The 11,951-nt window shown below is 42.1% G+C and overlaps 2 protein-coding genes across 2 annotated transcripts; both read left to right on the top strand.

Annotated features, from left to right (window-relative positions):
* Positions 1-6,762: 6,762 nt before the first annotated feature.
* LOC138955671 (reticulon-4 receptor-like 2) lies at positions 6,763-8,498 on the top strand. The gene is made up of 3 exons (XM_070327227.1): positions 6,763-7,239; positions 7,852-8,108; positions 8,486-8,498. The coding sequence occupies exons 1-3, from the start codon at positions 6,763-6,765 to the stop codon at positions 8,496-8,498; spliced, it is 747 nt and encodes a 248-aa protein (XP_070183328.1).
* A 125-nt stretch (positions 8,499-8,623) lies between these two features.
* Positions 8,624-11,757, top strand: LOC138955670 (toll-like receptor 6). The gene is made up of 3 exons (XM_070327226.1): positions 8,624-8,791; positions 10,431-11,024; positions 11,509-11,757. Exons 1-3 carry the CDS (start codon positions 8,633-8,635, stop codon positions 11,755-11,757), a joined length of 1,002 nt encoding a protein of 333 aa, XP_070183327.1. The 5' UTR covers positions 8,624-8,632.
* The last annotated feature ends 194 nt before the right edge of the window (positions 11,758-11,951 follow it).

The following is an 11,951-nucleotide window of genomic DNA, read 5'->3' as shown; positions in this document are numbered from 1 at the left end:
CCTTAACACAGTGAAAATGAAAAACACATGTGAATGTACTTATGTTTTTTAAATCTCCCCCCCCCCCTCCCCCCTCCCAATTAAGACCAGTTATCCAAGATATTTTTCAATTTCACTGTTCTCACGGAACCCTCAAGAAAACTGAGCTGTGCTAATATATTATATAACTGCAAACATCCCTCAAATTCAATATTACAAGCCACTATACATTCCTCATAAAGGCACATTCCTTCATGCTCACGTGTGAAAACTAACATAAGTTTACAAGTGTGTATCTATTTATAATAATAATTGTCAGTAAGTACTGGTGTCACATGACTGATGTGAACCAGTTGATTGGCTAATGGCGATGCGCTAAAACTGTTAGCGCACTCTTGGAGTGCGCTAACTTTTCCACAGAGCGTATTCTTCCGCCCTTTGCCTAAGCGAGACTGTGCTCTCATCCTCAGAATTAATTAATGACATGTAGCTTATATTCTCCACAATACCAAATGACCATAAATTCCCTGCTTCTCAATTAAAGCAGAAGTGGTTTTTTTTCTGACAGATTGCATGTGCCTGTGCCACTGATCTAAAAATAGAAGCCGCTGTGTTTCATCTCATTTTCGCCGACTTGCATAGATTCTTCTCATATGCCGTGTTAGTGGCATGTAGCTTATCATCCACATTACCAAATGATGAGTTAGTATACAATTCCCAGCGGCTAACAGAAAACACAAGTGTTATTCCGATAACGTACCAGCCAGAAATCTCCTTAATAAATAAATAGACCAGCATTTGGAAGACTGACTCGATCGACTCTGTCATACGTAGCAGACTACACTGAAATACGACTGCATCAGTTCAGTAAATGAATGGTTTCCGAATTATTATTTCAAGGCAAGAACAATCGTAATCGAAAACGTGTAGGGTTCAGAACGTTCTTACCATATAAGACTTATTACCAGCCTGCCTCATGCGTGCAGACTCAGTGCAGACTGCAGTGGTTCGATTGCCCTAGCCTAGCAGACGACATAAACCCCGCTCAGCAAATTAACATGTTGGGCAAATGTGAACGAAAAAACGATGGGGATATAATACGTGTAGGGTTCAGTACCGCTCATATTTAGTATCAGACTCCCCGATGAGTGAAGATACAACACGGGAAATATGCCACATTTATTTTGAAAATGTGCTAACCGTCGAGTCCTTCGGGGGGTAGTCAATTCAAGGGGAGTCACTCCGCACAGTCAATCCGTCGAAGCTCGACTGGAGGTTTCGAATCGCAAATAACGAAGAGCACAGTCCTTTCTCCGAGTTCAAATGAGGTCTCTCTGAAAGATCATCACTGTTCAGCTTAACGCTACACTGGAATTTACCAACAGAAATTAAAATGCCTGTGACGGGAAAGCACGACACACTTGAGACACCCCACACAAAACTGAGTAGATCTTACTGTACGTACACGACCTGACCACACAGCTATGCCTATTCAAATGCACGTAGCAAAATGCGTGTTTGGAATCTTCTTTTTTCTATGGCGGTACTGACAATATCGTTATTGAAACAATCCCAGTGCACTAAGGGATTTATAGAGCAAATCTCGAAAATAATTATTGAACTCAGCGCTATTCGCTTCGTTCAATAATGAATTTTCTCGATTTGCTCTATAAATCCCTTAGTGCACTGGGATGTCTCAATAACTTAAATAATAATAACGGGCATTTATAAAGCGCCTTATCAGAAGTTCACAGCGCGTGACAACAACACATGTATAAAAAATTCATACAATCACTGTCAGATTCAAACAACACATGCACATCTCACATCCCCAGACTCTATGCTAAGGCCAACAAAAACAAGTCTGTTTACGGTATCCCGACCGAACATATTTTTTTCGCGCGACCCTAGACTTGTTTTTGGCATTTGGGGGAAGAAAAAAAAAGTCTGTTTTTGGGCAAAATAACTTAAAAATATGTATTATTTTGGAGAAAAAAAATTCCCGACCTACCGACCCTATTTTGTTTGCCTATGTTACCGTAAACAGACTATTTTTTTTGTTTGGCCTAAGGAACTATCCGTAATGTTGTTGGAACAAGTGAGTTTTCAAATTGGACTTAAAAGATGAAATGGATGGAGAGTGACGTAATTGAAAGGGGAGTGAATTCCATAACTGAGGGCCATGATACGAAAACGTGCGGAAGCCATGAGCCTTGCGTTTAAAGCGACCTTGACGGAGAAGTCGAGCATCAGAAGAAGAACGAAGGGTGCGAGAGGGAGTGTAGAGGGAGACCAGTTCCGAAAGATAGGCAGGTGCCGATTCAGAGATGATCTTGCAGCAGAGCAGGCAGCTTTATACCGAATACGTTCAGACACAGCAAGCCAGTGAAGTTCTTTCATGAGAGGAGTGCAGGGTTGTCGATGCTGTGCTCTGAAAATGAGACGTGCTGCAGAGTGTTGTACTTTTTGCAAGGGTTGGAGAGTGCAGTCAGGGCAGCCCATGAGAAGGGAGTTGCAGTAATCTAATCTACACAGAATGCAGGATGTAACGAGAGTTTTAGTGGCATCAACAGTGAGAAATTTTCTTATGGAACCTATTCTTCTGATCTCAAATTTAAAAAACAAACTAACAGCAGAACAGGAAGGTTGAATAAAATCCTTACATTAGACTAGCAGTTGATCTGTAGGATTCCAGGAGCCGAAATCCCAAGCCCTTGATATCTGCATGTTCAGCATCTTGTACCTGGAATAGTATGAAGATAACATGTCATTGTCACCGTCAGTAAATCACTATATCAAAATTATCAATATGATATGATTACTTACTAAAATAACTTTATGAAGTGATCTAGCACTGTCAATGGCAATAGTATCATGACAGTGAGATTACGATGAACCATCCTCATTAACAAATAACATAGACTACTCACTAGTTCTAATGTAGTACCTGTTTGTAGTGAACTCACCAGCAGGAGTATTGCATGTATTAATTACGCATTACTGAATCCATGCACCCACATGGTCTCTTACTAATTTGCAAAACCATAATGACTTCAAACCTCTGTTGAATTACATAACTCATTTATGAAGAGTATTTAATACTAATAGTTGTAGTACAAACCCAAGTTTGTGTGTGTGTGTGTGTGTGTGTGTTTGTATGTGTGAGGGGGGGACGGTTACTGATGGTTCACCCACAAAAATGTACACTCACTAAGTAACACTTAAAGTAACTATTTTCAAAGCTTCTTGCTTACCTTGGAATAGTGTCAAGCAGCTTATGTTGTGTCTAGATCAGCCATCAGATCTTCACACTCAGCCTGCACATGCTGAAAACTGGACATGCCTGTATCTCAACCAAGCTGTTGTTGCGGAGACAACGGAACCATGCTCAAGTCAGGTCCAACTGAAATAAAAGCATATTGTTAGCTGATAAATGATTTGGTCAAGCAAAACCATGCGGTATTTTTTTTATAAAATATTTTGTATACCCCGCTGATGCAAAAATAATGTACTTATTTAGTATTAGCATTTAGCTGGTCATTCAAACAAGAGCTTGTTCTAGAACTCCACAAGAACAACCATGGCAGTTGGCAATGGCACTGGCAGAATACAGATCAAAACAATATTATTATTAGCCTCACCATGGGTTGACGTCCCATCAAAATGAATCACTGAATGAATTACGGACTGAATCAAACTTCAGAGACATTACAATTTTTCACAACGATTTTTCAGCAAACAGCCATGTTTACCTGTACAAATGTATCAGGGATGTCACTATGAGTATGACAGTGTGGTAAGCTTACCGACGATTCGTTCAGTATTTGGTTCGAGACAGAGATTAAGTTAAAACTTAATTCGAGAAGCCAAACTGACGAATACTTACGTATTTTGAGCAAAACCCACGCACGTCGACCACAAGTTGATGTCTGCTGGAGTAAGTAGTCATAAAAACGTCCATAAAGCTTGGTTTTGAAACGTTTCTTAGCACAAGCTTTCGAGTTAGATTTCGCTGCCATTGGCATTTCCGATAATAACATTATACTGCACATGCGCGACTTTTCCGAAGTTCTATCGCCGGCATAGGCCACTGGTCTTAAAATGGAGCGGGACAAGTACAGGCGCCTTATGGGAATAACCCGACAAGCACAACCATGCTGTTGTTGTTGTTGTTGTGTTTTGTAGTTGTTTCAAGTTCAGATGACTCAAACGGTAAATCCCAAGTTCGTGCGATTTACAAGCAAGAAACGTTAGGCACTGTCTCCTCGATAGCGCACGAGGCCAATGTTGTCAGGCCAATAGAATTGGAGAAAAGACGCCAAAACTTAGAGCGACCGACTTTCGGTCGCCCTAAATCGAAAGTGTTGTAAAATGGGGGCTTTAGGGCGACATTTGGTCGACCTAAGTCGGATTAAGATTTATATATATATTATATATATATATAAATATAATATATTATGATGTTTCAGTTTTGATCACTGTCCTGGTTTGAGTTAAACATCCTTTTTGAAGTCTTAACTCTTGCACCACGCACTGGGTTTGCATTAGTGCAGTAAACATGTGTTTCTGTGTACTTTCTTGTTCTTTTGCAAGCGAGAATATAGATGCTTTTTTTAAATTTTTATTATCAAGTTACATTAAAACTTTTTTTTACTTCAGTTTAGGCGTGTCTCTTAATTTTTTATCCTCAGTGTATCGTGTGTGTGTGTGTGTGTGTGTCTGTCTGTCTGTCTGTCTGTCTGTCTGTCTGTCTGTCTGTCTGTCTGTCCATGTCTGTCCGTCTGCCTATCTGTATACCTTCTTATAAACACTCTTTTGCAAATTCAAGAACAGCTCATAGTATCATCTCCCTAGTATCATTTAAATGCGGTGTACGAATAGTGAGACCAGAAGCAGAACAAGTCGCGTAAAGCGAAATTACTACATTTAGTCAAGCTGTCAAACTCACGGAATGAAACTGAACGCACTGTATTTTTTCACCAAGACAGTACAGCTTCGTCAATCCCCGCGAGAAGGAAATCGCTCACCTCCCACGTGCAAAACGCAGTGAAATTGACACGCCAGAATAGCGCGGTAGCGTATTGTGCTAAGCAGGAAAGCGCGCTTTTCTGTATTCTTGTTAACTTTCTGAGCTTGTTTTGAATACAACCTATCATATCTATATGTTTTTGGAATCAGGAAATGATAAAGAATAAGATGAAATCATTTTTGGATCGATTTCTTAAATTTTAATCGTAAGACTAATTAATCTATTTTCGTTAATTGTGATCACATTTTAAGAGTAAACATGACATATGTATTATATTTTTAGATTCAGAATGTGATGAAGAATACGATGCAATCAATTTTAAATCTGTTTGCGAAAAATCGATTTTAATGACAACTTTAATGAGCAAACTCATTAATTAATTTGTAAGCCTCCAAGCTGAAATGCAATACCAAAGTCCGGGCTTCGTCGAAGATTACTTGACCAAAATTTCAACCAATTTGGTTGAAAAATGAGAGCGTGACAGTGCCGCCTCAACTTTCACGAAAAGCCGGATATGACGTCATCAAAGACATTTATCAAAAAAATGAAAAAACGTCTGGAGATACCATACTCAGGATCTCTCATGTCAAGTTTCATGAAGATCGGTCCAGTAGTTTTCTCTGAATCGCTCTACACACACACACACACACACACACACACACACACACACACACACACACACACACACACACACACACATACACCACGACCCTCGTCTCGATTCCCCCCTCTACGTTAAAACATTTAGTCAAAACTTGACTAAATGTAAAAACAATACATTTTCAGAGATCAGATGCTCGGTGACAGAAGTGTTTCTCTTTTTCCAAACTGCATCCCCTCACACCCACCCCACCAAAACACTGAAATGTAAGATATAGAACCACAGAGGGCGTAATACAAACTAAAAAGATTTACAACATGCACGTACGTTTTAAGTTTCTATACGACGTGCCCATTTCCGAGCTCACCACCCGCCACGTGCTTTTGTTGAACTGATAATTCCGTTTTTGAAACTCTATTGTTTTCAGCGCTTACTAAAGATGGATTTCAGATAATTAAAAATAGAGGGCGTAATACAAGCTAACAAGATTTAAACATGCACAAACGTTTTAAGTTTCTACACGACGTGCTATTTTTCAAGCTCTCCACCCGCTACGTGCTTTTGTTGAACTGATATTTCCGGTTTTGAAACTCTACTTCGATTGTTTTCACCGCTTGGAGTTGAGATACAAAATAAAACACACAATCAATTGCATTAAAATAAGAGACTCCATTGTTATTTCTTATTTTCCTGTGGGGCAAGAGCGAGGTTTCGACATGCTCTAACCTGTTGGAATGTTTCAGACGCAGTGTAAGCTTTGAGTCCGACTGTGTTCAGTATGAGTGTGGATCTTGTTCTTCTGTGGGAGGCTGATTGTTGTAAACCGTTTATACTTACATCAAGGATTGTTTAAAGACTGAAAAATAGTTAGGTTTCTGCAGGCCTGATGAGAAAAAGACAGACACGAACGACAAAACAGCTAATTGAATTAGCTCTATAGTTTCAAGTCTCATTCGAGTTTCGAACAGGTAATAATAGAAACGCCACTGTTTAATGCCGCCAATTTTATCTTAGTCCATTTATACATAAAGTATCGTGTGGGGAACAACAAAACTCATCAGCCACAGAGACCTTGTATTGAGGTAAACCAACCGTCATGTACAAAGCCCACCGAAACCTGCCTTCATCCCTCCGCGTCATGTTAGGTTCACATATGGTACTAGTCCTGTTGTGGCTGATGCCCGGCACATCGGGATGTGAAGCTTCAACCTGTGTTCGGCCTCCAACATGCTGGAGCACACGGGTACCAGAAAGTCATCCACCCAGACATCAGTGTCCTGACAACGACCTCTGTCGCTGCAGCAACACCACTCTGGACTGCTCTTCACACTACGGTAATCTCACCTACGTTCCCTACGATGAAGGCAGCTTTCGGATCCTCAACTTTTCCAACAATGCTCTTCGTCGGATTTCAAGCACAGACTTCTTCGCTAATGTGTCTGACACCGTGCGAGTCGTGGATTTGTTCAAAAACAATTTGGTCCATATCGTCCCAGGAGTGTTTGATCGCTTGTCCAAACTCGAATGGCTTCAGCTTGGAGGGAACCCTCTTTCGTTCAAAGATGTCTTCGCCGTGAACTTCCCAGCAACGGTCAAAAACCTTGATGTCCAATGCATGGGATACCTAGAAGTAGGTCCACCAGATAAAGGTGTCAACTTCAGTAGTTCAAGTGTTACACAGCTCAACATGAACTTGAATAGCATTGAATCATTAGATATGGCAGCTTTCAATGTCACACCCATATTGTCGACACTTTTTCTGCGGCACAACAAACTATATAACCTGACTACAGCCCTCACGTCAAATCTTCTTCATCTTAACCTTGGAAGAAACAGATTGTTCCACTTTCCACGAACTTGTACCAGCACCAATGACTCCTTGTTTCCTGAGCTGGTCTATCTGACTCTTGATTTCAATATGATTTCTTGTATCGACCACGTTTGCCTACCAAAGGTTCAACATCTAGAGCTCAGTTACAACCTTTTCCAATATATTATGAGTGACACTTTCTCTCAAAGAAACTTTCCCTCTCTTAAAAAGCTTACCCTGTTTGAAATGCAAACCAAGATGCGGAACATTGCGAGATACGCATTCAATCATTCAGCGCTAGAAAACCTCGATCTGGCGAAGAACGCATTGGATTTTGCAAATGCTGCAGTTGTTGACAGTTATGCGTTTGTAGGATGCACGGGACTGTCCCATCTGCAAATAGGTTCCAACAATTTTGAATCTGTGTCAAAGGAAAAGTTTTCGCATCTCTTTGGCTCGCTCACAAAACTTACAGTTCTGGACATAGGAGAGAGTAAAGTTGGACTTCTTTACTCAGAAACCTTTGCCAGCTTCACAGGCCTGACCTGGCTATACCTTTACGGAAATGCTTTGACATACATCCCGGATGGTGCCTTTGATGGGATGCAGAGTCTGACCTTTCTCCACATGGATTCCAATCGAATACAAACCATTTCTCAGTTTACATTCGGCAAGAAGGTAGCTAAACGGTAAGTGTGAAAGAGAGAGAATCTATCAAAAGAGGCAGAGAGAGAGAACGCCACAGAGAGAGAGAGAGAGAGAGAGTGTGTGTGTGTGTGTGTTTGTGTGTGTGTGTGTGCGTGTGTGTGTTCGGGCGTGCGGGAGTGTGTGTGTGTGTGCGTGTGCGTGCGTGCGTTCGGGCGTGCGTGTGTGTGTGTGTGTGTGTGTGCTTGCGTGCGTTAAAGAGAGAGGGGCTATACATGGCATGTTTAAATGTTGCGGTACCCCCTCTTCACGTAGTCCGTGACGTTTTATCGAAGAGGCAAAACTCAGAAACCACTTGCACAGGCAAAAAATGGATAGATCACAGGTGAATGTCAACTATTGTCATAATGTATCAAACCAGGCCCGACAAGTGATTAGCTCAACCCTTTTGCCTTCCTGTTAATGTCAGGGTGTTGCATTGTGAGACCAATTGATAAGAGTGTTCGGTTCGTAAGAGAGCTGACACGCTCCTCAGAAGGAGGTACGATTTTCATTTTGCAGGTTTCAAATGTTAAACCTGGGCAACAACCCCTTCCAATGTAACTGTGACATCCTGTGGTTCAAGAAGTGGTTGGAATCAAGGCCACACATCTTTAATTATGGTGACCCTTACGTCTGTGCCAATCTCCATCACGTCACCCTCCAGGACTTCGTACTGAACGAACAGGTGAGTCTGAAAAGTGCAGTCGTTCTGCTGTCTGTAGGGATGCCCAAATCTCATAATGTAACTCGCCAGCCGGGCGAGTAACCGCAAGAAAGTCACTAGCCCGTACAATTAGCCAAGCCGCAGTGCGAATGAACTGCCAAATGCCTCGGCAGTTTTCGTTTCACAACAACATGGCAGCGTTTTTGCAGACGACAGAAGTTCCTGCATTGTAAAATGTTTCAATGACTTTGAACATCGAAAGTTGTTTTACATTTGACCAGCATTTTCTCTGGCCAGCCGGGCAAGCTGCCAGACGGTTTCTACTAGCGTGGCGCATTTGTTACTCGCCCCTGGCAACCTGGCGGACGATTTGGTCATCCCTGTGTCTGTGAATCTTTGGCATTTGTCTAAGAGCAGCAAAATGTCCTTTGTCTTTGTACATTTCATGTCTCAAAATAAAATTTAGACAGAAACATCGAACAGGCACAAGTACTATAACAGAGAGATTAGTACAATGATAACAAGTCGCGTAAGGCGAAAATACAATATTTAGTCAAGTAGCTGTCGAACTCACAGAATGAAACTGAACGCAATGCCATTTTTCAGCAAGACCGTATACTCGTAGCATCGTCAGTCCACCGCTCATGGCAAAGGCAGTGAAATTGACAAGAAGAGCGGGGTAGTAGTTGCGCTAAGAAGGATAGCACGCTTTTCTGTACCTCTCTTTGTTTTAACTTTCTGAGCGTGTTTTTAATCCAAACATATCATATCTATATGTTTTTGGAATCAGGAACCGACAAGGAATAAGATGAAAGTGTTTTTAAATTGATTTCGACAATTTAATTTTGATAATAATTTTTATATATTTAATTTTCAGAGCTTGTTTTTAATCCGAATATAACATATTTATATGTTTTTGGAATCAGCAAATGATGGAGAATAAGATAAACGTATATTTGGATCGTTTTATAAATGTTTATTTTTTTTTACAATTTTCAGATTTTTAATGACCAAAGTCATTAATTAATTTTTAAGCCACCAAGCTGAAATGCAATACCGAAGTCCGGGCTTCGTCGAAGATTACTTGACCAAAATTTCAACCAATTTGGTTGAAAAATGAGGGCGTGACAGTGCCGCCTCAACTTTCACGAAAAGCCGGATATGACGTCATCAGACATTTATCCAAAAAATGAAGAAAACGTTCGGGGATTTCATACCCAGGAACTCTCATGTCAAATTTCATAAAGATCGGTCCAGTAGTTTAGTCTGAATCGCTCTACACACACACACACACACGCACACACGCACGCACACACACACGCACATACACCACGACCCTCGTTTCGATTCCCCCTCGATGTTAAAATATTTAGTCAAAACTTGACTAAATATAAAAAGAGAGAACTGTGTCAGCAATTTTTTAAGTTTAGGAGTTTATAGACAAGTGTTTACTGCAATATGACATGGGAGCATACCACACCATCTTTTACAGAAACCCCTTTGCTAGTAATAGGTGTATTCCATGTATTAGTGTAATCCAATCGGTGTGCTAGAAGACTGGTTCTTCGTATCTCTCGCTCACTCTTGCGTTTTGAATGCATCCATAGTTGCTCTTCGGTCTTTCCACCAAAGAGGATACAGCAAAAGTCCATGATTACAGGCGTGCCTATTGGGATCTGACGCTGCCTCCTTCACCATCGCCGTCACGTGTGTCCTTCTGTCCTTCCTGCTCCTCTTCGTCATCGTCTTCCGTTTCCGTTGGCGCATGCGCCTCTGGCTCTACGAGGCTTGCCGAGCCAGTCGTCAAGACAGACGGCGTCAGCTATTGGCTGAAGGGCGCCGTTACCGTTATGACGTGTTCGTCGCTTATGCCGCTGAAGATCTGGCGTGGGTGCAACGAGAGTTACTGCCCGTGTTGGAGGGGGAGTGGGGGCTGAGACTGTGCGTCCATCAGCGGGACTTTGAGGCAGGCAAGCACATCGTAGACAACATCTCCGACTGCGTCAGCGATAGCGAGCGAGTTGTGCTGGTCTTCTCGCCGCACTTTGCTCACAGCGAGTGGTGTCAGTTCGAGCTCAAGTACTGCCAGGTCAACGTCATGGAGCGTGATGACGTCATGGTGCTGGTGGAGCTGCGGGAGACCCCGTCACGTGACATGACGGGCGCCATGTTGGCAGTGCTGCAGACTACCACCTACATTGAATGGGAGGACGAGCAGGATGCCAGGCAGTCTTTCTGGGCACGCCTGCGTTTGGCACTGGATGACTGAGGGTCTCTCTTTGCCTGTCTGTCTGTATGTGTCTCTGTCTCTGTCTACTATCTCTCTGTTATCTCTGTCTCTGTGTGTCTCTGTCTCCTATCTCACTGTTATCTCTGTCTCTGTGTGTCTCTGTCTCTGTCTCGGTCTCTCTCTCTCTCTTTCTGTCTTGGTTGATGGACTGTTTATCGGTCGCGGGAATGCTCCAAGACAATTTGAGAAAAGACACTGACCACAATACGGTATCCGTGACGCGTTTTCCAACAGTCAGAACTTCCAACTATTGTGTTTTTTCTCTCGAGTTTTTGTTTATTTCCCCAGCCCACTGTTCCCTTTTTTTTCAATGGGCCGACGGCCTATGCAATAACCCATTGTTGTCGATTATGAGAAAGCGTTTGATTTTGCAATCGTACCATAGACATGAAAACTATTTTGAACTGATGCTCTTTGATAGTTATGCAACAACAACTAAAACCCACAGGAAGACCAAATCAACAAACTGGACAAAAAAAACCACCTGAAGAGACTGGGAATCAGCGACACAGCCAAATGTGAGTGCGGCTCAGAGGAGGGAACTCCTAAGCACGTTCTACAAACATGTCATCACCTGGAGACAGCACGCCAGCACTACTGGCCAGAAGACACCAGCCTGGGCACCAAGCTCTGGGGACCCGCTGCCGATCTACAGAAGACTGCGGACTTCATGGCAGCCACCGACCTGAAGATTTAACGGCCATGATATCGAACGCAGAAGAAGAATCAAATCAAATCAAATCAAATTTTATTTTTCGAGGGTTGTGGCATAAGCAATACAACGAGCTTTTTTTTCAACCAGCCCTCGCCCAGAGAGGGGACTAATCTAATCACATATTTACACGGATAATAACGTAGAAAAAAAGGTAGAGAAAAACTGTAGAAGAAGAA

This window comes from Littorina saxatilis, unplaced genomic scaffold (assembly GCF_037325665.1).
Source record: "Littorina saxatilis isolate snail1 unplaced genomic scaffold, US_GU_Lsax_2.0 scaffold_728, whole genome shotgun sequence".
NCBI classification, from domain to species: domain Eukaryota; kingdom Metazoa; phylum Mollusca; class Gastropoda; order Littorinimorpha; family Littorinidae; genus Littorina; species Littorina saxatilis.
This window is presented reverse-complemented; position numbering and strand designations above follow the sequence as displayed.